We start from the raw sequence: 25,195 nt of genomic DNA, 5'->3' as shown, positions 1-25,195 counted from the left end.
AGACTCACTTTCAGCTCCTCAAAGAATCTGCAGACACACCTCCAAAGTTCAGTCTTAGAAGCTGGTTGATCATTTTCTGAAGTAATCAAACACATTCAGTGGTGTTGAGGTCTGGACTCTGGGGTGGTCAGTCCATTGTCCAGCTTCTTTGTTTGATGTGTCCGTCTCCTTTTCTCAGTGAGGTTCTTCTTGATCAGCTACACATCCTTTCAGACCCACAGCGCTGAGTCGTCTTCTCACAGTGGAAGGATGGACAGAAACACCTGTGGATGTTTTCAGAACTGAAGCAGCTTGATTTTCTCCTCTCTCTCAGAGATGAAAGCTTTAAATGCTGATTATCTGATGGGGGCAGTTTTGGTGTCCACATAATGTTAGTGACTCTTCTTGCGAACAGCTCTTGCTGGAGAACACGGCTGGAACATGTTTGGTTTTAAGATTGTGGGGATGGAGGAGTTAAACAGGTTCAGTAGGTGCGCAAAAGTAAAGAGTGAACAAATTAAATACTGATAGTTTTGATATTTTGATATTTGTTTGAGATTTAAGTGTGGAAGCTTATGTGTAATTTTCCATTAAATATGTTTACAGTTTTTTTCTGACACTGAAAAATTAATAATGTATTCAAAAGCCATTTTGACTGGAAACAGAATACACAAATGGGTGGTCTCTGCAGTTTGTACAGCTGGAATAAGATCCATACCTGATCATTCAGCTGATTCAGTGACTAAACGTTGTGATTCAGGCCCAGTCCCATTTCTTTTTACCCCTACCCCTTGTTTTCGAGTGTCACCCTAACCCCTTGGAACTGAGTTACAGGGTAGTGGTTGAAATCTTCCCTCTGAAATGGGACCCTCAAATAAAAAGAGCATCACTTCATTAACAGCTACTGGCGCTGCTCTGTAGGCGACCCTGCCAGTCTGCAGTGACAGCAGAGGAGGGTAAAGTTCAGCTCCTCACTGCTGGGCTTTAGTTACATTTAGGGCATCATATGGTTACAAAGAGGGGGGCAATTATTTATTATCACCCACCACTAATTCTTCAGTGATACGAAGCTGAAGTCAGATATTCTCCAGCTTCTCGTTCGAATTTTCCCGTTCCACCTTAAATGGTGCAGCAGTTACATTCTGGTGCCTTTGACGTCAGAAGCATTTAAGGTGGAACAGAAAATTAGCTAGCTACCAAAACATCAGCAAACCACTGGCAATTTATTAAGCTTATTATGAAGAAAACGTCCATAATACATTGAAACAACATAAACTAAGATAAAACAGTGGTTATGTTGTGGGTTTCTTTGCTCTCCTGTTCAGCCATCATGCCAGTTTCTCTTTTTTTCACATAACTCTCTGTTTAGAGTCTCTGAAAAACCTCCGTTTGGGGGGCCATGTAGCCCAACACTTCACCCTACCCCTCTATCTCAACAAGAATTGGGACCCCCTACCCCTAGTCGTGAATGGGCAAAACGGAGGCGTAAGGGCTAAGAGGTAGGGGCGAGGGGTGAAATGGGATTGGGCCATAATTTACCCCCCATGGATCGTTATGTAACAGCACAAATCTGTCATGTTTCGTCATGTTAGCTCTGCTTAGATGTGTCTATTTGGCTTAGCGCAAGACGCAATATCAGCTGCTTGAGTCGCCACATTCTCACACACTCAGTCAAAAACACAGACAAGATTAATAGTTAACTATTTAAATACCTGATTAAGTAAACAGAGACGAGCCAAAGTTGGCATAACTGTATATTCGAATAACCACACCCATCCCTAATGAAATCATGACACTTTTGAGGTGAAGTTCCTAAATTCCAACTTGTCGGGAGCTGGAATAAAAAGAAAAACTCAGGAGAATGCAGTGCCACGATTTGGCCTGCGGTGATTCAAGCAACTCACTGGCTGTTTGTGAAGCACGCTTGTCCATGGCTGGAGTCAGAAAGCTAAAGGCACAGGGAGCTGAGCTGCAGGCTGCCACAGCTCTCTCACCAGGCCAGATGCATTGTGGGTGGGATGGACTACCAGGCTTGTTCCAGTTCAGGCCACTGGTCACTTCAGCTGCTAAAAGCCTGAGCTCCAGGCCACAGTTCTACAGCGGTGTAGGGGTCTGGCAGAGGCTGGACTGGTGGAGGTTTAGGTGAGGCTGGCGTTGGAGCTGCTCGTGTTGCTGTGCCTTTTCTGCCCGCACTGGACGATGCTGGGCACCTGCAGCCCTGTCTGCACAGAGAAGCTCCCGTTCCACACCTACAGGGGGGTGACAAAGAGCACGGTGATAAAAGGGCTGACACCACAGAACTAAAAAAAGGCCTTTAAAAAACATCAGTTTTAAGCAGTGACCACCAAAACCTCCTTTTGGAGATCTACTTTACGTCCTTTAGGAGAAGGTCTGGCTGCAGACATGCACCCTCAGCCTGACATGCATTGCCAGCCTATTGATGATGTCAGTGCCGCTCTGCCACACACACAGTGTTTTTGGCGGGTTTATGAGGAAAAACAGTGATGATCATGAACTGCTGGGCAACAAGAGTTACACTGAATATATAATAACGTTGTCATACTGATAATAAGGTAATTAAATATGGAAACTTTCAAAATAAAACATACAACGACGATCAGACATGAATATCAGGTTTATTCGCAGAAAAAACAAAAAAGGCTACTGAAACTCATGAAGCCGTGCTGAAGACGATCAGAACCGGTTATTAAAAACTGTAATACTGATTAAAATAGAACTCATTAAGGATTCTAGGAGGTTGTGACATCATACAGTCAATGTAGTACCGATTACTTTAGCAGTGTCGTCAGCGTCATCACAACCTCCTAGAAAGTTGTCAGACAATGTTCATAACTTTCTGAGGAATTACATTTCAGCGTTGTGACAATGTAGAGAGCATCAAGCAGACGACGCTGTGGCACCAAAACAGGACGGTGTCACAACGTAACTGTGTTTGCAGCGCCGTTAGGAATAAAACCTGATTGAACGTATCTGGAATCAGTCCCAGAAGACCCGATTAAACGATCAGAATCCTTTACACTGTGATATCAACCCATCAGGAAAACACAGAATACCATTAGCGACTACTGAAAACCACCAGGAACCAACAGACACTTTTAATGGGTTCTACGACTTTTTTCAACAGGGAGGTACATTAAATGTAACTCTAGCTGAGTTATGGACGAAAAATGGATTAAGTGATGATGTCACTAAGCAGCAGCAGCCAAATGTTACCGTGCCGTTGGGCGGCTTCTGCCGTCGTGGCAGAGAGTGCATGTGCACGTGACGTCACTGGGGCTGAGAGAGCATCTGTCTGAGAGAGCAGGTCTGCAGACAGACTCTACTGACCTTTAGTTCCAATCTGCATCTAATATCTATATATAATATCTATACTGTGGTTGGAAATAAACTCCACAGGAAGTTGGATCTCCTGGGGCCGGATACACGAAAGCGTCTTAAGAAAGAAAATCCTCTTAAAAATGTTTTTTCTTCCATTCATAAGAAAAAAAGTTACTAGAAATTGTTATTCGTCAAATAACTTCTTAAGAATTATTTTCTTTTCATAACTATTTTCTTAAGAATAATTCTAAGTACAAGTGGTTTTCTTGAAAATATTATGTTCTTAAATGTTTTAACCTTACTACAGTTTCACACTGGTCTCGGGCTGTAAGAGCTGACAAGGTCAACATCTAACTCTTTTCATGGACGCTGCCTCTGCTCTATTAGCAGATTAAACTAAATAACAGAAATAACAGTTAATATAAATTTAAAATGTATCTCGCATCGTTTATGGTATGCAGTAAAATGCAACGTAACAACAAAGATTTTCTGAAGAAAATCTTAAGAAAACATTTAAGTTTTTTTTTGTTTGTTTGTTTTTTTGAGAAATGCATATAAGAACATTCTTATGAACTTTTTAGGACCTTTGAGTTTTTTCTCAAAAAAGAGTTCATCTATTCGGCCCCAGGATCTTAAGGGTCAATGACCGCTAGTTTAAAGGAGCAGTCTGGAGTCGAATTTACACAATAACTACAGTGTACACTACAATATAGGAATAAAAAACAATTTTGACGGAACTTCTGTCGATTTTTACAGATGACTGTATGTCATTTGCCTGCTGCAAGTTAACAGAGTTACCGTGTTAACAGCCGCCAGGGATGGTAAAAACTCATTTACTGTGAGTAAAATGTCAAAGAAGGTCACAGTTTCATTGATTCACTGATTCTTGGTTTCATACAAACCACGACAAGATAGTAGTTTCCATTTGATCTCCATTCTTTCTTACTAGATTAATTACAGTTTAATGGCCAAACTGACTGGACACTAAGAAAATATGTTACTGCAATCATGACAAATTTCATCGTGATAAATTATATGCTTTTCTGACCATGTCGTGGATATCACCTGTACTTAAAGAACACTGACCATCTGCATGTTTCATTACAAAGAGAGAATAATTAGTCCAGTTAATACCCATTGCTCCCAGAGTTTTTAGGATGTTGCACTACAAGTGAATTGTGTGTGTGTGGCAAAGCAGCGTGATATGTATCATATCCTATAAAGCTACGTTCATATTACAAGCCTAGTTACTCAAATCCAATTTCTTACTCAAACCTCTGACAGGATGGTTCACACTCGTTTAGGTAAGTGACTCAAATCTGTCATTAATGTGATGAACCGGCGTCCTGAAATGACCCTCATGAACTCATCCTACTCAGTAACGTCACGTGAGTGAATCACGTTCATCATCAGCACAAACTAACGAGCAGAACGAGCTTCGCTGAGAAGATCATTAACTCTGATCAGCTCTCAGCTTCATTATTAGAGCGAGACGAAGGAGAAAAAGGTGAGATGAGCTGCTTTTCCACCGTTTACAGGCTTTAACTTGCTGCCATGGTAACGCTGAATGATGGAAAAAAGGCGCAGTGGAAAAAAGCACATGAATTCAGATCCGAGCGTCACATTAAGGTCACATGGCCACAAATCGGATACGTTTCCGATCTAGGACCACATATGAAAATGGCTCTGGTAGGATTTGAAAAGATCAGATTTGTGTCCACACAGCCCTGAAAACATCAGATCTGAGTCACATTAGGGCAAAAAATCAGATTTGTGCCACTTCAGCCTGGTAATGTGAACGTAGTTAATTCATTAAGGACATTTCTAGCTAATATATTCTCAGAAGACAGTCTTGTAGTTTCTCACCATGAAGGCTGGAATGACCGGCTGCTGGAACTTGGTCCTAAAAGTGTGCATGAGTGTTTTGGTTCTGGCGTTGTAGAACGACAGAGTGCCTGGGGACAAAATAGGAAATCACACCCATACAACGAAATGCATTACTGTCATTTTCAGTCATTCACAAATCAGTTCTAGCACACATTGTACACTCTTAAAAAAGATGGTTCTTCAAGGGTTCTTTACGAAAAGAAAACGGTTCTGTATAGAACCATGAACAATCAAAAATGTTTTGCATGATTAAAGGGTTCTTTGCATCATGAAAGGGCCCTTTAGGTTGACGGAACATGTGCATGAATGTGCTGTAGATGGTTCTATATAGAACCTTTTTGAAAAGGGTTCTATATAGCACCCAAAAGGGCTCTTCTACTGTTACAAGCTTGACATCTAAGGCACGTTCCCCATCAATGTAAAGAACCCTTTCATGATGCAAAGAACCCTTTAATCATGCTCTTTTCTCATTCTTTGAGTGTTCATGGTTCTATATAGAACCATTTTCTGTACCAAAGGACCCCTGAAGATCCATTTTTTTGAGAGTGTAGTATGTTTCCTACTCTAGTTCACACAGTCCAGCATATAATTAGCTCAAAAGATATGCCCAGTTTAACCCCCTTAAATTCTAGCCGCCTGTTTGTCGGTTAAACATTCATAGTAGTTTCTGAATAATTTACAGTAAATACTGAGTAACTCACAGTAGATACTGAATAATTCATAACAGTTACTGAATAATAAATCTTAACATTAATATCTCAATAATAAACCTGCTTAATTCAAGTAAACAGGAATTAAAGCAGGTCGTCTCACCCTCGTCGTAGTTGCAGTAGATGCCGATGCGGTCAGGGATGGGGCAGTCTAGTGTGCGGGCCTTGTTGTTGTGCTTGGCTGTGAGGCTCTGCTGGAGCCAGTTGTTCAGGTGGATGCACCAGGACGCACTGGTCTTCCCCAGCTGGTCAAATCGGCCCAGAGAGCGCAGCGCTACGCCAGCGGCGAAGGTTTTACTCTCCTTATCAAACCTCACCTCCCAGTACTGCTGTCCTGCGTCTATCATAGTGTCAGCTGTGAACAACAGGCAGGAGATAGAAACAGTCAAATGGGTTCCAGTGGGTGGGAAACATGACTATATAGATGTACCATTTGCTCCCCAGTCTATACTGTCCATATACGGAAAATAACTCAGAGGCAAAGTCAATCAGAATAAAGTGTGTATGTATATATATATATATTGACTTACATTAAAAGTAAAGTCTGGTTTTCCCTTCTCCTGTAAAGTTACCATTTTGGAGATACGAGGTTTTATTCCAACAGCAGTGACATTATATATATATATATATATATATATATATATATATACATATATACACACACATACACACACACACACATACATATATATAGACCATTTCTTTTCACCCTTAGAATTTGACAGTCTGATGTTAATAGTGTTTACATAAAAAAGTGTGTGCATATATATATACACACACACACACACACTTACATTTTTATATGAACACTACTAACGTCAGACTGTTAAATTCTAAGGGTGAAAAGAAATGGTCTGTGAAATGGTCATGTAAAAACGAACTGTGACTAATTTTTTATTATTTTTAGAAAGCAATCTAAATTAGTCCTGTTTAGGGGATTTAGTGCAGTGCAGTGTGTTAAACACTACTGGTGCTTTTATGTCTGCAGTGATTCTGCAATGATGCATTTCATGTACTGTGATGTCTTAAAAATATCAGAATGTCATCTTCAGAAACATGTTTTGGCTGAATACATTCGGGATACAGGGGGGTAAACTGTATAATTTCATTTTAGGTCAAACTATCACTAAGTTGCAAGCTGCTATTCAAAATTGTTAATCTTTAAAGGGCCCATATCACAGAAAACTGAATTTTCCATGTTTTTTTTTAATTAAGAGTTTGATATAGTATGTAAACAATATCAGTATCAAAACACTTCCCAGTCCATATATGAAACTGAAGCAGCAAAAACAGCTCATTTTGCGTTCATCATTTCTGTGATGTCACAAAAAAAAAAAAACTGCATTTACATATATCCATGTATTCCGCCTACAGGAGTTTAGCACCACACATTCAAGTTGAAGTGACAAAAACAGAATATTTAATTCTAAAGGATAAAAAAATAAAACAGTCATGTAGAAGTTAATTATGACTATTTTTGGTACATAAAAGAGACTGGAGTCAAAATACATGAGCAAGCGAATGAACCTGGTCCACAGAACCCATTAAACTGTGTTATAAAGCACCCACAGCATTAAAACTGTTACTAGAAGTGGTGCTGCTTTCTCGTTTGTCCTTTTCCAAGGATCTTATTAGTATGGATGATGAGAAGTTTCCCCTCCAAACTCACCCAGAACGGTGTAGGACTCTGCTGTGAAGCGATCGCGACCCACCCGAGCAGATGGCGCTCTCTTCGGAGACATCATAGCCGTCCTGAGGAGAGGAACGCATAATGAAGTCAAACAGTGGAGCAGCGCAGATAAAATGGATAAAAATAGGCAGGGCTTTAACATGGCAGCTGTTAATGTTTTAACTATGCTAATGAACTTTAGTCCATGTTTCTAGATATCAGTGCGTCATACAGTGTCAGAAACCACAATCAAGTCTCTTATTAAATCAAATCTGTCTTATTAAACAGCTCCACATGGTTTGAGTCAAGCGTGTGATGATTTAGGCAGTTAGCACATTATTAGCCTCAGAGCTACAGTGCAAAACTAAAAACAAACTTCAGAAACACGACTGATTAACTACATTTGCATTACTCGTTAAAGGACCAATAACCTAGTTTTTTCCCCTTTTTTTGGTCCACTTAAGATGTTTGTGTAGCTTTATGTATTTAAAAGTGTCATCATTCATTTTTACTTGATCATTTTCCAACCCCTTTAGAATTAAACAGTCTTTTTATTACTGTGCCTTTAAGACTGATATGTTTAAATGACCTTTATTCTGATTGGCTGCCCTGCATTTTGACTTATCCACATTCCTTATAAATCCAGCATGATTGAGTGGGGCTAAGCTGCTGCAGGCTGAATAGGTGGACATATGCAACGACTTTAGGCTACGTACACATCACTGATTGAGGTTGAAGTGGCACAAATCCGATTTTTGCCCTAATGTGACTCAGATCTGATGTTTTCAGGGCTGTGTGGACACGCAAATCTGATCTTTTCAAATCCGATCTGAGCCACAGCTCTCAGCTTTTGCATACGACTGTATATTGAGCAACACATCAGATCCTGCATTGTCTTGGCTGTAGGTTATTTACAGAAGCTGACCTGGCAGGTGAGTGCATGGGGGAGCTGGTTCTGTTCTTGTCTTTGCGGATGTCTTGAACCGGAACCTTTCCTCCACTGCTGTCCCACTCCACGACCAAATCCTCCACCTTCAGGTTCTGGTGGGCTGAACCTGCATCCAGCTTGAAAACAAAAGCTGTGTGGAGAAAGACAAAGTCTTAAAGTTCAGCCTAAAAGGGAAAATCCACTCTATTTGACAAAACTGACCTTGCATTGTTTAAATGTTAAGATGTAAACATTAAGGTTTTGGCATAAACTTGAAACTTGAAAAATTTGTAATATTCATTCATGGAGGAGGAACTGAAGAGACAGAATAGGCCCCAAAGGAAACTTATTGTTTCAGATTTTCCACTATTTTACCATGGATATATATACACACACACACACACACACACAAACACACCGATCAGGCATAACATTATGTCCACCTCCTTGTTTCTACACTCATTGTGCATTTTATCAGCTCCACTTACTATATAGGTGCACTTTGTAGTTCTACAGTTACAGACTGTAGTCCATCTGTTTGAGTATCAGATGATTATGATTATCAGAGGAGAGCTTTAGTAGCATATATTGTTTACTAAAGGTGGAAAAAGGCACCTAATTTTATAATACTGGGTTCGCCAAGGTTTATTTATATAGCTCTTTTTACAACAGGCGGTGTCACAAAGCAGCTTTACAGAAAAATTCGGGTCCGAGCCCCCATGAGCATCAAAGGCAAGAAAAACTCCCTAAGAGCAAGAGGAAGAAACCTGGAGAGGAACCAAGACTCAAAAGGGGAACCCATCCTCCTCTGGTCAATACAGGATAGCGAACACTAACAAGGGCAATATGAACAGAGAATAAGGTAAAAAACTGAGCGCTTGATGGAATGTTCTGCTGGAGCAACTTTGGCCAGCAGCTCGCAACATTAGCCTACGTAGATAGTCCAAGGACAGAAGAGCTAAAATCTGCAAACTACTGACTGAATGTTTATTTATTGTTTAAACTATGCATGTGAACTTCAGGCTAACCCCAGTCAGGACATATCTGGGTTAATAATATGTGCTAAAGTATATAAGGAGACTACTTTACTGTCATATCTGTTACTGTAGCCTGTGTTTTTTTTAACCAATAAAGCCTGAAGCCTTTTTTTTATATATAAAACGCAGTGCTGTGTTTAATGTTTTCCTTGGTCAAGTCCATAATTGTAGGCAGTTAACCATTACTCACAGATGGGCTGTGGTTGGTTACTGGTCTTAAGAATTTGCCACACTAGCTCAAGCACTGTGTGTGACTGCTGTCTTCAGCTGTCTGTCTCTCAGCACATCAGCTCACATGTTTTACCCTCAGTCAATAACATCACGCCTCATTGGCCTTTATGGGTATGGGTGTCTTACCGTGTGTTTCCAGAGTAACCGGCTCAGAGAACTCTCCAGCCACAGCCTTGTTACACGCCTTCACCCGGAAGGTCATGTAGCGCGTGTCAAACCGAAGACCTGCACAAACACACAAACGCAATAAATACAGGGAGGACGGCCACAGTGGTAAAGACTGACTTAACCGCCATTAACAGAGGCCACCCACTGTGAATACATACTGGTAAATATCACACCCACAACCTTATCAGTAATTAGCCTATGTAAATAACCTACAGCCAAGACAATGCAGGATCTGATGTGTTGCTCAATATACAGTCGTATGCAAAAGCCTGAACACCCCCAGGGAAACGACATGTTCTGTTGAGTGAAGTGAAAAGAAGTTAACACATCCTCCACAGCAGGGCTGCACGATATTCACATAAAATGTGATGTTCGATGAAACCGTTGGATATCACAATGATATGAAGCGATAAATGACTATTAAAACAATGTGTCTCTGGCTGGATGTAAAACAAGTGCAGACATTTCTTTGGGGATGTGTAAACAGAAATCTAACTAATCTCTCTTCAAACCTCTCTTTAAACAAATATAACATTTAATAAAAAATCATAAAAGCACCATTTACTATTCTGCAAAATAAAAAGAAATTAAATACCAACAACTACTTGCAAGAACTGCAAGCACATTTGAGCTTTTTCTATAAAGGCTACAGAACCAAATAAATATACATGTATTTTAATGTAAGCACACACAAACAAATAAATATTCTTGTTTCATCGCACTCTTTGTTTAGTTTTTAAGTACTGTGGCTTCAGACACACCGGTTTGGATTTAGTTTAAAAGTAACGTTGTTCTTGCTTTTGGTTGAGTGTAGTTAGGCGCCGTGTTCTTAGTTGGTCTGGGACTCTTATTTTGAAGGATTCTGGGGGGTGTAGCAGCAGCCTGTGTGCTGCGTTTTTCCCCTTTGCTGCAGCTGTTTTAAGATGAATTTGCATTAAACCCGAGTTATGGGGACATTTTAAGGTCTCAGTGTGTATTTTGTAGTTGAATTTCCGTTAAAGCTGAGTTATGGGGACATTTGTATGTATGATGTAATTAGATCTGTTCTGTCATCGCTGCCCTAACAATGTGTTTATTGCGGAAACTCATCTCAATAACGATAAAAATACGATTTATCATGCAACCCTACTCCACAGAGAACTCACTGGGAAAACACAATACATAAAATGCACCACAACTCATACAAACATCTCCACAGCCACTATCAGTAACCATCCAGAGTGAGTACAGTACAGTAGTGCTGCTCTACCTCTCAGCGTGTACTCTGTCTCTTTAATTCCCTCCACCACCATCCAGGGGTAATCTTCTCGGGCTCTGGGCGGTCCCTCGTGGTTGGTCCGCCGGTACTCAAGGTCATAGTGGTCGATTTTAGAGTCGGGTTCTGGTAGCGTCCACACCACAGTGACAGAGTTATCACAAACCTGACACTCGGACACCTGGATCTCTGGAGTAGCAGGAACTGCAGACAGAGACAGAGGTTTTACCATAGGAGTAAATACTGAATACACACTGAATTTATCTGATATGTTAGGAAACGATTCAGTACATATTGTACCCATCTTTTTCCCAGTTTAGCTGTTGCTAATTCTCCCATCAAGCTCAGTCCCCTGCCTCGCTGCACAATACAGTACCTCTCTAAGGTCTGGACACCTACGCATTTTTTTCACTATTACTGAATAGTGCTACTAAAACTATGGAGTTACTGCAATGGCCTTACTTATACCCAATGTATCTCACAACACTGCTACAACTCAAGGCCCAAACGTTAATGTGGGCCGCTGTTCTACTAATTAACATTTAATGAGGCACACATAGTAACTAGGGTGATGTAATGCATTGTTTCCCTCGGATGTGAAATAGACTGGGGGAGACTCAGACTGCAAAACATAAATAAATAACAAAATTCATAATACTATATCGTTTAAGAACTGTGATCAGATATTATAAATATACATGTTTTTCATTTACAAGACTGTCAGTTACATAAAAATATTAAAAACACTACGACTTCTTTATTAACAGTGCAAATTTATTTCTTTATGTCTTCTTTGAGCGACAGTGATTTTTTTTTCCCTATTAAACTATTTACTGCGACATAGTTAAAACAGATGGTCTGACCTGGTGCTTATTTGTTCTGTATTTAGAAGGACTCATTCAGCTCTAACCTGTACTTTTTTTCATTTCTTCTTCTTCGCCTAACTCCCTCAGTTTTTTTCACTTTACCACACAAATGGCTCCTTTTCTTTCTTTCTTTTTTTGGTTACATCTTTTTAATGTATTTATTGTTTAACTAACACCTCTTTGAGATCTAATCTTCCCACAGCTATTGGGAACGATTACATACAGTTTTCTCTGCCTTTTTGCACGTCGTCCTCGGTTGGGATCCTTGTGAATCAGGACTTGAGTGAAATCTAAAAGTCACGTTCAAACTCTGAGGGTCTGTTTACTGTGAAACTGACCTGGGAGGAATTTGATGGCCTGCAGCATCTGCCTCTCCTGAGTGAAGTCCACCATCAAATGACTCATGCTGTCACTGGCTTTAGCCTTTAGAGAGAGCCGAAAGGCTGGCGCCATGGTAACACTGCGCACACCCACACACACACACCAAAAACAGTTAAATACAACTTCTGAAGTCTAGAAACTCATTTACTGAACATGCAGAGCAGAGTGACCAAGATGAACAGAATTTCTGATGGTATATAATAAATTCATGTGGCACAAAAGACATAAAACTGAGACTAAATAACAAACTAAGACGAAAAAAATAAATTTAGGCCCAATCCCGTTCCCCCCCTCGCCCCTACCGCTCAGCCCTTAGTCCTCTGTTTTGCGCGTTCACGTCTAGGGGTAGGGTGTCCCAATTTATGTTCAGATAGAGGGGTAGGGCGAAGTCTGAGGGCTACATGACCCTCCAAACGGAGGTTTTTCAGAGACTACAAACAGAGAGTTATGAGAAAAAAAGAAAAACCGGCAAGATGAGCGAGAGTCCAAAAAACCCCACAAATGTGAGAATTTTCTCCGTTAAAAATTACGATAACCACTGTATTATCTTAGTTTAATGTTGTTTGTGTATTATGTTCGTTTTCTTCACAAAAAGCATGAAAAAAATCGCTAATAGCATGTTAATGTTTCAGTAGCTAGCTAGCCGTTCCACCTTAAATATTCCAGCAATATTGACTCCTGAACCGCTAGAATGCCAAGTATATGTAACTGCTGCACCATTTAAGGTGGAACGGGAAAATCTGAACAAGGCGCTGGTGAATATCTGACTTCAGCTTCATATCACTGCAGAATTAGTGGAGGGTGATAATAAATAATTGTCCCCTCTTTGAAGATCATATGATGCCCTAAATGTAACTAAAGCCCAGCAGTGAGGAGCTGAACTTTACCCTCCTCTGCTGTCACTGCAGACTGGTAGGGTCGCCTACAGAGCAGCGCTGGTAGCTGTTAATGAAGTAATGCTCTTTTTATTTGAGGGTCCCATTTCAGAGGGAAGATTTCAACCACTACCCTGTAACTCAGTTCCAAGGGGTTAGGGTGACATTTGAAAACAAGGGGTAAGGGTAAAAAGAAGAAATGGGACTGGGCCTTAGCCACAGAATGTGAGGATCTAGCCAGAAGAAGATGAGTGAAGAATGAGCCATGAAGAAAATGATGATAAGGCAGTTGCTAGCATTCAGAATGACGACAACAATGATGACGGTGTGAGAATGTGCTGCTCTAAACTGTTCACTTCTCTAAAACCAGAATCTCCCAGTCACAGTCATGGACCACCACAGCACTGCAGTTTCATGGTTTTCTCACCTCAGCTATTTACAAAATGGCAATAATGGACAAAATATGTTGCATAGCTAAAAACAGTGTCAGTGACAGTGGCTACCTGCACTTTCACTCATTTTTATATAGAGTGCCATTCAAATGTTTAAAATGCTTGTAATATTAATAGCTGTTATTCAGTAATAACAATCTGATAAGACTGAAATGTTATAAACCAAAACGTATATTTTAAATACATTTAGTATTTTCACAAACAACAAAATTAATTCAATTATGGTATAACAAAATTATTAAATAATAAACAGCAATTAGCTCTTAATAATGATTTCTTGACATACAATTACTATGAACAGCTAACTGATCAGCAAGATTTGGTCACTGTATTTTAAATGTGAGGTAATCTTGACGGTAATTTTATTGTAATTTCTTTCTTCATGCAATAAACTTTTCTCAGTAATCATTAAAAATTTCTTACATTTTACAGCTTTCTACAAATTGTTTGAAAACTATGGATTATTAGCATCATATTAAAATCATTTTATTCATGTATCTGCAACAAAATTAGTTTTATATAATTAAAAACAGTCATTCTAAACTTTTGAACAGTAATAAGTGGACAAAAGTGGGACACAGCCTCACTGTTTTTAGCTATGCTAATGTACACCGATCAGTCATAACATTATGAGCACCTCCTTGTTTCTACGCTCAGTGTTCATTTTATCAGCTCTGCTTACTATATAGGTGCACTTTGTAGTTCTACAGTTACAGACTGTAGTCCATCTGTTTCTCTGCATACTTTGTTAGCCCCCTTTTACCCTGTTCTTCAGTGGTCAGGACCCCCATAGACCCTCACAGACCCCCATGGACCCTCACAGAGCGGTGGATCATTCTCAGCACTGCAGTAACATTGATGTGGTGGTGGTGTGTTAGTGTGTGTTGTGCTGGTCTGAGTGGATCAGACACAGCAGTGCTGCTGGAGTTTTTAAACACCTCAGTGTCACTGCTGGACTGAAAATATTCCACCAACCAAAAATATCCAGCCAACAGCGTCCTGTGGGCAGCGTCTTGTGACCACTGATGAAGGACTAGAGGATGACCAACACAAACTGTGCAGCAGCAGATGAGCTATCGTCTCTGACTTTACATCTACAAGGTGGACTGACAAGGTAGGAGTGTCCAATAGAGTGGACAGTGAGTGGACACAGTGTTTAAAAGCTCCAGCAGCACTGCTGTGTCTGATCCACTTGTACCAGCACAACACACACTAACACAGCACCACCACGTCAGTGTTACTGCAGTGCTGAGAATGATCCACCACCCAAATAGTACCTGCTCTGTGAGGGTCCATGGGGGTCCTGACCACTGAGGAACAGGGTAAATAATAATGTTATGCCTGATCGGTGTACTTTAGTCCATGTTTACAGACCACATAATCAAGTCCATTACAGATTATTCAAACCCATTTAGGTGTGCAGTTTGCACCATGCTAATTGGTGGATTATTAGCTTCCAGTGTAGCTCCAGTGCAAAACTAAAAAAGCAAATCAAAGTATATCTTAGCTGATTACTTACATTTGGGGTAAAGGAGAAAATTGAGTTTTTTCACCAAACTATCACTTTAAAAAGCTCTTCTTGAGCTCAGAAAAAGGAAACAACTAAACTGTGGAGTGCTGTGGCTCCCAAAGGCTGACATGTGACACCCTGGTCTAAATACACAGCTAGGTGTGCACAGGTGTACTGTACCTATCCTTTATGTCTTTGGCCGCCTGAAAGCAGAGGAGGAAGAGAGAAAGAGGAAGAGAGAGGAGTACAGAAGAGGGGAGAGAGAGAAGTGAGTCACACTGAGACTTCACAATAAAACAATACATCAGTCATACAAGCATGGGTTAGCTGGAGAGGCAGGCAGGGGCAGCAACAACCGCTGCATTGTTAGAAGCCCCGGTTACAAAACCAGAACAAAAACCACACAAAGGCTGCAGCCCCATTACTGATACAGACATGTCAGAAAAAACATCATAATAATCCTCATTCACAATAACGGGAGTCTTGATTCAAATCAAAGCTGCTAAGCTGCTGTAGGCTGAGTATGTGGATGTACGTAAATGTGTTTATTACAAAAACATCTCATTCAAAACGAGTCATTTCTGCAACTTAGTTTCCAAATATGGACTGTAGGGTCTGTCTGGGGTGTGAGCAGTAAAAGACTGAAACTTTAACAATGTTTACTACATCAAACTTTCATGTCAAAAAAGGGATTAATTTTGGATTTCTATAATGTGAGCCCTCAAAAATAAGAATATGATGGGATATTCCAATATTATTCATTAAAAATGCAGATATTCAAATATTTACATATTCAAAATGGTTTAACCGAACATCCTCAATTTACAAAGCATAATAATATTTAAAATCAATAACATTACTGAGTTCACAGTTACATAAAATAGAAAAGTGAAAAACCTCAGAACCTCCTGATGAAAGTGAGTGTATAAGATCTTGTGATGGGTGTGGAGGGGGGCACCTGAGTAAAGCCGTCAGTCTCATTCGAGCAGAGCGTCTGATTGGCCAGTTCCAGCAGCTCCTCTGAACTCTCCAGGGCTTTGGTGCAGGCACTCAGCTGATTCTGAGGAGACACAGCAGCGCAGCACAGACGCAGTTAACTAGCTGAACCCTAAAAGGGTCTGTATGTAGACCCACATTTCAAACCCCCACTCTCAAAACTACAGAACTTCCACATTAGTTTCACAGCAGTTACTGAACGATTAACAGATGAATGACTTAAATAAGAAACTTATTCGCACTTAATAACTTAAAAAAGTCTGCGCTACACAGGATTAACCACTTAACATCTGATGGAAAAGACTGAATAAAACATTGGCTGACTAGAGAGCTTGGAGCCCTCCTAAAAAGGCAATATAGGGAAGCAGACTATGGACTGTGTGCAGTAGATTCTCTAACGGAGGAAGAGTTTCTGGGTCCACAGAAGGGAGATGACAGTTTAAATATAGCTGGAATTGTGTTAAAGGGGTGGGGAGATTACCTCATCACCCCAGAGGGGAATAAAAAGGGATGTTCTGAGATGTTCTTTGCATTGTGGTTGACTGGGAACCATCTTGCCATTTGATGCTCAATGAAGCGAAGGCCTTTTCCTTCCTTCCACAAGAACTCAGCGGCTGAAGTCTTACTGAGTCTTACTCATTCCTTTTTATCCTTTTCCATTTTTGTTGATACTCTTTAATTCTTTTCATGCTTTTTGAAGATATTAGATTACAGAAAGTTATTAGGGCAAATGATCTAGACAACATTAGAGTTACTTATAAATGTCCAGACCCTGGGCAAAAGAGAGAGAGCTCTTGGCAGCAACACATCTCAGCGATGTCAAGCTTGTAACAACAGAAGAACCCTTTTTAGTGCTATGTAGAACCATTTTCAAAAAACTTCTATATAGAACCATCTACAGCACATCCTCCATCAATCTGAAAAGCTTTCATGATGCAAGGAACCCATTTATCATTCAAAGAGTTCTTTGAGTGTTCATGGTTCTGTAGAGAACCATTTTATTTACTAAAGAACCCCTGAAGATCTTTTTTAAGAGTGTAGATTAAAAATATGCAAACTGAGTTACGGAAGTGAGGAGTGGAAGCCTGGTGGTGGCTCCTGGACATTTTAAGGGGTCAAATGATCTTGTGCTACAAGCTACAAACATATTTGGACACTTTAACCATTAATCATTGGTAAACATTAGTGAAGTTCTTTAGTTTACTTCATAAAATGTTTAATAAAATGAAGTGTTTCAATAAAAAACATTAAACTGACGGTCACCTGGAGAAAAATTCCTACCAGACTGCACTAAGGGTTCTGTAAACCTCAAAGTCCGCAAATTTAAAGCTGCGCTATGTACGTTTTGGGGAGTTGGAGACCTCTCTGGTGGAAAAGTGTAATTGCACACAACATGCTACAACATTTTGTAGCATGGGTTGTGCTTCGGACCCCTTCCCTGAGTGGGTGAACCTGATGATTGAAAGAGAATCCAAAGAGAACGCGTCTTCAGAGGATGTGAGTGAATTATCTACCATCATCATCATATCTTCATCAGTATAATGTTGATTTTGAGATCATTTGGGACCTAAATATCAAGCCGGACCTTCTTTTTAAACCTGTGCGTGTGACATTAATACATAAAGATGTAGAACAGGGTCGGAAAAAACTCCCAACCAGATGCCTATGACTTCTAAATGACTGTTTCAGGCTTTGCAGGGCAAATCGAAGGGGTGCACACTCACTACATTGTAGTTTTTCTTCTTCTCACTCAGTAAAGATATTTCTGTCAGTTTTAAGAAAGCAAATCTTACATAGTACAGCTTTAGAGTGAGATATCATGATATATACATAACCAGTATGATCACAGGCCACCAGCGGCTGTGTTCAGACAGGCCTGGAGGGCTATAAAAAGGATTATACAGAGACTGGATAATCCCAGAGGATCCGTTCCTGCCCACAGCTCAGTCCAGCTCCCAGCTGAAGAGTACAGAGCAGTCTGAGCCAGCTGAGGCCTTTCACTCTCCAGGTGTGCATATAAAAAGCTCTGGCCTATTAATGATGGATTCATGAGATGGATTTTAATTATCTGTATTGTCCAGCTTGAATGCAGAGTACATTCAGATATTCACACATAAATGCATATACATGAATACAACTGTGATACGTCTTAATGATATTTAGCAAAATTGCTTTAAATTTATATAATTCAAATAGTTAAACATGAACAATATTTTATGTTTATCGCTTTCGGTTTCGTTCTTTTGGAAAGGATTTAAGATGTAATGTTTTATTCATGACACTCTTGAATTAAAATCCCCTTTTCTGTGAATATTCAGTTAAACATAAGAGCTACCACCAAGGGTGGTCGATACAGCAAAAATATAACACCACAATACTTCAAGACATTTTCGCGGTGCATAATATGAATCACAATAATTTGTTTTCCCAAAGATTGAAAAAAAAACAAAACAAAACAAAACAGTAGAGCCACACTTAAAAAACAACTACCAAAACTATTTCTGTACTCGAGTAGCTGATTTACCATTCAAGGAGCCAGTATTCGAATACTGAAATCACTACTTGGGAATTTATTACAGTTCATCAGTGGACAACATATACTTAAGCAATAGAGCACAGAGGGAGTGTGTTATCACGAAATAATATCACAGTCGTGATGTTATTGGCGATAACACACTCCTCGAGTGTTCTATTGCTTTTATACAACAGTTAAATAAATAAAGTAATAAATTAATAAACTGGGCCGTGAACGCGGCGTTTAATATGTTTTAATGTTCTCAGTTCCTTCACCAAATTATAGTTCCTTAACAAGCAGCTTGTTGCTACGTCAGAGCAACAAGCTCCGCCCACTCGCTGCACAGCCGGCAGTTCGTTCTCCAGCTCCTCACACTAAATTCCCAAACTGTCATCACCACTGAGCAGCTTTTCAGTCGGCAGCTGAGACAGAAGAACAGCTAAACCACCTGGAATCAGCCAGAAATTAACCCAATACCATTCACTAAACGTGTAGTCTGATCTTCAGTCTGACCAAATCAGACTGAGCCATAAAACTGCCGCAATATTAGATTTAGCTCAGTTTTGTCAGTTTTTGCCAGATCAATATTAATGTTGTTTTGTTCCAGCCAGTCTGTAAAGCATCTTACAGCCCATTTAGTTTGGCGAATGGTGTTGGGTTCATTTCTGGCTGATTCCAGGTTGTTCAGCTGTTCTTCTGTCACAGCTGCCGACTGAAAAGCTGCTCAGTGGTGATGACAGTTTGGGAATTTAGTGTCGTCTCATCTTCAGAGTCTAATTTTTGTGCAAGGTAAGACACAGCTCGACACTCATTTCAGCCGAAATAGTTTTTTAGTTGATATTTATCCTCATGACGCGGCGCTAAGGTTGGCTACAACTGACTCTTTTTTATACATCATGTTGCTTCTGTTGAATGCAGCCTTAAACTGCAGCCAACAGATATGTTTGTTAGCTAATGTTTAGCCTTAGTACTTAGACCCATGACAAAAATAGCGGTGAGCTTTAAGTCGATTGCTGTTACGATTAGCTACGTCTTTTTCATTCAATAAAGCTGAAAGTCTTGTTTGTATAAAATGCAGTGCTGTTTTTGATGTTTTCATGGGTCCACGATTTTAGGTTTGTTGGGTGACAACTAATCACTCACTAATAATGGTCATTTATCAGTCAAAACATTTTGCAAAAACTGGCACTTCTAGTTTAATTCCATCCTCATGCTACCCATATTTTAATCTGAACTGCTTCAGCACTCTTTGGTGGAATATAACACCTAAAACAAAGCAGGATGGGGAGACGGCAACAGTTACAGCTAAAGTAACAATTTGCTGACAAGACATCAAGCATCTTCCTAAGGAATGAATACATTAGTGGAGGGTGAGGTGACAAAAATATAAGTTCACTATACTTTAAGAAATTATACATAACATGCATCACTACGTTTAGCTTTGTTAGAGTCCTGATGAGTTGGAACAGACAAAAAAGAACCTCTAATTATAGTAAAAACTATGAAAACAGTCAGTTTATTCAGCATTTTCCAGACTGCGCTGCACTAAATCCAGGTAAACATGATTAATTATGTTCTATTTCTAATGAAACATGCAGTTGGTCGGTGTGCACTAAACGCAGATGCAGTGTGATGCAGTTTATCACAATAACGAGTGTCATCTCTGGATATTGAATGTTGAATAGTGAATGTTGTCATCTTTCCCTGCCCCCAGCTTACCTAAAAACCTACCTGCTGCGCCTGTGTTTAAGAAATCTGACTTTCACATCATGCTGCCTAAATACTACAAAAAAATGACCATAATCCAAGACATCTGCAGGCCTGGAAATTGAGCTTTTATGATTCCCTGAATTTTCCAGTTTTCCAGGACTGTGAGAAAGCTGTGAATCGAGTCCTGAAGCCTGGCACTCCAGCAGCAGACGCGCAGAAACACTGTTACCCAGAACGTCTCACCTGCAGTTCATACGTGCGGGTGGCCCTCTCCTGTTTGATTCGGGTCACCATGCCCTCCTTCAGCTCGTCCAGGACAGCATGCAAAGAACTGAACTCGGACTCCAGATCCTCCTGGACTCGCGTGGAGTTCGCCTACACACCCACACACACACACACACACACACACACACACACACACAAACACACACACACACACACACACACACACACACACACACACACACACACACACCATGACAGCATGGGGCCAATTAGAAAAGCTTTGGCTCTCAGCCAGGCATTTTAAGCAGCTGATGCTGTTACACAGTACAGTGTTCTGGACAACCACTGCACTCAGTCTTTAGATTTCTCTCTGCTCCAAAACACCTAATTTAACAAGAAAGGAAAGGTTTGAGTTGAGCGACAAAGAGCTGATTAAAAACTGCAGCTGCCCTTCAGGTTTTGAGTCTGAGAACTCTGCGGTTCATTATTCCTCTAGACAAGCGTCTGCACCACGCCCATATTCCACTGTCTCACAGACTACCTCTGCGTGGCGTGAGAGACATGGAACATCTTGCTCTCCTGAAATCTATTTATAATATTTGTGTGGTTTTATGTACCAAAAAGAGCCAATTAACCAATTAAAACCGACCATTTTCCAACCTCTCTTTAAAAACTTTTTTTTGCTACTGTGCCTTTAAGACTGATATATGTAAATAGGCTCTATTCTGATTGGCTATGCCTCATTCAAAAAGCACTCAGAGCTGAAACACTCCTTATAACTTCAGCGTGAATGGGGCGAGGCTTAACTGCTATAGGCTGAACAGGTGGATATATGTAAATAAGTTGGTTCTCATGACATCGCAGAAAAGGTGAACTCCAAACGGGCCATTTTTGCCGTTTAGTTCCACATACAGATTGTTTACATTTTACTTTAAGCTTTAATTAAAAACAAATGAGGGAAATGAAGTTTTCCATAATATGGGCCCTTTAACAGGTCAGAGCATTCAAGGACGCTGCATGAAAATGAAAACAAATGAAAATGAAACGGAATAAAAACATACAGAAATGTAAATTATTTAATTGGCTGCTATCAAATATTAGTTAAACATTCTTTAGTAAAAATGGTTCTAACACTCAAAGAACCCTCTGCATGATTAAAGGGTTCTTTAGATTGGCGGAGAATGTGCTGTAGATGATTCTATATAGAGCCTTTTTGAAAAGGGTTCTATATAGCGCCAAAATATTGTAACCCTTTTTGGTGCTATATAGAGCCCTTTTATAAAAAGGCGTAAGGATGCAAAGAACCCTTTGATCACGCAAAGGGTTCTTTGAGTGTTCATGGTTCTATATAGAACCGTTTTCTTTACTAAAGAACCATTGAAGAGCCATCTTTTTAAGGTCTACCAGGCTTGAAAGCTGTCAAAGGTAAAAAGATGCACTGGATTATCAACAAACCGTATACTGAGCAGCCCTATTTGGCACAAATGATCAAACAGCTGACCAGAAAGATTCTTTACTCGTTTCCTGATGTACCTCTAAGTTCTGCAGACTCTGCTTCAAGCAGCAAATGAAGTTCTGGATCTCCTCATTTTTTAGGGCCAAGGTGGTGACGATCTTCTGGAGGGATTCCTGAAACACACAAATGTAACATCAGGCCCAGCTCTGTTCCACACACACAGCATATAAGCAAGCCTGTCATATGTAGCTTAATCTCTGCAAGACTGACTGTTTAACTGTTTAATTTCAAGCCATTGAGAATTTGCAAGAAAAAAATTCTAAAAAAAAAAAAAATTTGACCATGCACATTTGCACCAAGATTAAAGTGCTCACATCATGGAAAAACTAACTTTTGATTCGTCAGACCAAACGACACTTTTCCACGTCGCCTCAGTCCATTTTAAATGAGCTCAGGACCAGAGAAGGTGGCAGCGTTTCTGGATCCTGTTTCTTCTTTGTATTTTAGAGTTTTATCTTGCATTTGTTGATGCAGTGATGAACTGTTTTCACAGACAGTGGTTTAATGTTATTATGTACCGTAGATGATGAAAAGCAAAAGTTCTTTGCCGTTTTACGTTGAGAAACGCTATTCTTTAATCGTTGCACTATTTGCTCTTGCAGTCTTTCACCAACATTTGAGACGTTGTCTTTGTACTATTTTCAATTAGATATAGGGTTTCAGTGAACAGCATATCTTTGCATTTGTTTTTATTTACATTTTGCATAGCATCCCAACTTTTTGGGAAATGGGGTTGTAAAAGATAATATAATATAATGTGATATAATATAATAATGGCAACCAATCAGAACAGAGCTCATTTACATATACCAGTCTTAAAGACACAGCCTGTCTGATTCTAAGGGAGGGTCTAAATACAGATTGGAAAATGGTCACGTAAAATGATTTATGACTGTTTTTGGTACATAAAACAACATCTGACATCGACTGTCACAACTGGACCTCAGCAAAAAAACAAAACCAAGAGTAGAATATGTGCATTATGCTGAATTTTTCACTCCTTCAATGGATTTTCCATGGTGAATCAGTACAACTACAATTTAGTCCTTTAAACCCATGCCTGAAAACTGCTTGTGCATTGGAGAAAAAGTCCAAAGTGCTTTGATATGAAAAATTATTTGCCTAGTTGTCAAAACTGACTAGGCATTCTGAAGCAGCCTGGGAGCATTTTGTCGGTGTGGACAGACTCTGCATTCATAATTCAATAACCTTTGCTTTCACTGCTTTAATAGGCCTGATTTGACTTATGAGGTCATTAATAAGCCTTTCATGAGGTTAAAATGGGAAGCAGTGAGACACTAAAATGTGCAGGAGGGGTGACACAACAGTGATGTAATATAAAGGTATGAGCCTCAGTTGCACAAACAATAATATCTACAACTAGAGCTGGGCGACGTACCATGTTATATCAACATATCTGATAATAATGTGAATTATATTAATGATCCAGTGGTTTGGATACTGTTGCATAATGCCTGCCCTCCACGCAGCAGGCTGGGGTTCGATTACCCCGTCCAGGCGACCCCACACTACACCAAGAGTCCTTGAGCAAGACTCTTAATACTACATTCACCTACATCTATAACTGATTACACTGTAAGCCAAATGCATAAATGTAAACAACATAATGGCCACAAAATATTACTGTTCCTGATGCCAAGCAGTTTGTTTTTAGCTTTAGGTCTATTTTATGCACTTTAAACATTATAGCCAGGAACTAACAGTTAACTATAGTACCGAGGTCACTAACAGGTGGACCGCGGTCCGAGTCCGGACCTGGACCTATAACTGATAAACTAAGAATAATTATTTAATTTCGACGGGGTGGTGCTGTTTTAGTCGGCATAACTTTTCTAGCTTTTACGGTAGCTTTAGCGGCCCGGGAGACTCACAGACCAATCACATAAATATCACACGTGACGCTATTTAGCCAATCAGATCTGTGCATTACGATGAGCACTGAGACTCGAATGAGTGACACACACAAGGGGAGGGACGAGGCGAGACACAGCAGTCAGAGAAGAAAGTGAGTCAGAGGGAAGTTATTTCACATGTCGTGCTCTAAAAAGAGAAAACTGACAATAAATGTGGTTGAAATTTGACTGAATTGTACTTTATTTGATTTGACATTCAGTTGTTGACTGTATAAGATGTTGATATACCTACTAGGCTACTTCAGTAAACAGTATATAAGTTAGACACTATGATGTTCTGGACCTTTGCTTGAGGATATTTTCTCTAACTGGACTTTACTGAATTTTAATTAAATACCCCTGCTTAGTATAATACTTGTCATCTACTGCGTGCCTCAGACTGTTTTGAAAGAACAGAAGAAAAAGGTTTGTTAAATGTTCTTTTAGCATAGGCAGGACTCAAGAGTACTGGGCTGTAAATATCGCCTGATATCGTGATATATTTGGGAATTATCGCGATACTGAATTTGATCCACATCGCCCAGCCCTAAGCCTGGTTTATGGATTTAATAATCATATCTGCAGTGGGCCATGAGGCGCCGTTTTGAGCAACCAGGAGCTACTGCTACTGCTCAGCTACTGTTAACTAATGCTAAAGCCTTCAGGCGTTGTTGTACACCGTCTCTGACCATTTTACAGCGCTAAGAATGAACACTTGCCCTTGTTTTTGCGGTGTCCCCGGACTAATGTGCTCTTGTCCGCTCCCACACAGCCCGTACAGGGCGTGTGCGGTGAAAGCAAGCTCGGTTTGATTTCTTTGTTATCTACGAAACCGCAAAGAGCCCCAACTGTCTCCTCTACACGGCCCAAAAGCTTTTGTTCTACCTTCTGTTCGTCCATGCTGGCGCCCCCGACAGCCGGTGTGGGAGGTTTTGCTGAGTTTTTTCCCCAGGTCGTCGGTAACGGTGCGGCTCCGTTCACTCGCTCCGGTACTGATGCTGCTGCTACAGAGCACTGCATCTTTCACAGAGGC

The 25,195-nt window shown here is 40.2% G+C and overlaps 1 protein-coding gene across 1 annotated transcript; it reads right to left on the bottom strand.

Moving 5' to 3' along the window:
• Window positions 1–1,098: 1,098 nt before the first annotated feature.
• fsd1 (fibronectin type III and SPRY domain containing 1) lies at window positions 1,099–25,175 on the bottom strand. The gene is made up of 13 exons (XM_036578094.1): window positions 25,048–25,175; window positions 22,267–22,362; window positions 20,752–20,883; window positions 16,246–16,347; window positions 15,468–15,490; window positions 12,408–12,529; window positions 11,198–11,407; window positions 9,907–10,005; window positions 8,510–8,663; window positions 7,585–7,667; window positions 6,019–6,270; window positions 5,185–5,273; window positions 1,099–2,228 (listed from the first exon to the last, which is right to left on the bottom strand). Exons 1-13 carry the CDS (start codon window positions 25,060–25,062, stop codon window positions 2,118–2,120), a joined length of 1,488 nt encoding a protein of 495 aa, XP_036433987.1. The 5' UTR covers window positions 25,063–25,175; the 3' UTR covers window positions 1,099–2,117.
• Between the last annotated feature and the right edge of the window lie 20 nt (window positions 25,176–25,195).

Source organism: Colossoma macropomum, unplaced genomic scaffold, assembly GCF_904425465.1.
Source record: "Colossoma macropomum unplaced genomic scaffold, Colossoma_macropomum, whole genome shotgun sequence".
Classification (NCBI taxonomy): domain Eukaryota; kingdom Metazoa; phylum Chordata; class Actinopteri; order Characiformes; family Serrasalmidae; genus Colossoma; species Colossoma macropomum.
Note: the sequence above shows the minus strand (reverse complement) of the source record. Positions and strands in the feature narration are given on the sequence as shown.

Bases quoted from the DNA above. Each gene is read 5' to 3' on its own strand.
- fsd1 (XM_036578094.1), bottom strand. The intron at 7,668-8,509 runs GTCAGCTTCTGT...TCCTCTCCTCAG, and splicing joins CCCATGCACTCACCTGCCAG to GACGGCTATGATGTCTCCGA. The intron at 2,229-5,184 runs GTGAGAAACTAC...ACCCCCCTGTAG, and splicing joins CGGTCATTCCAGCCTTCATG to GTGTGGAACGGGAGCTTCTC.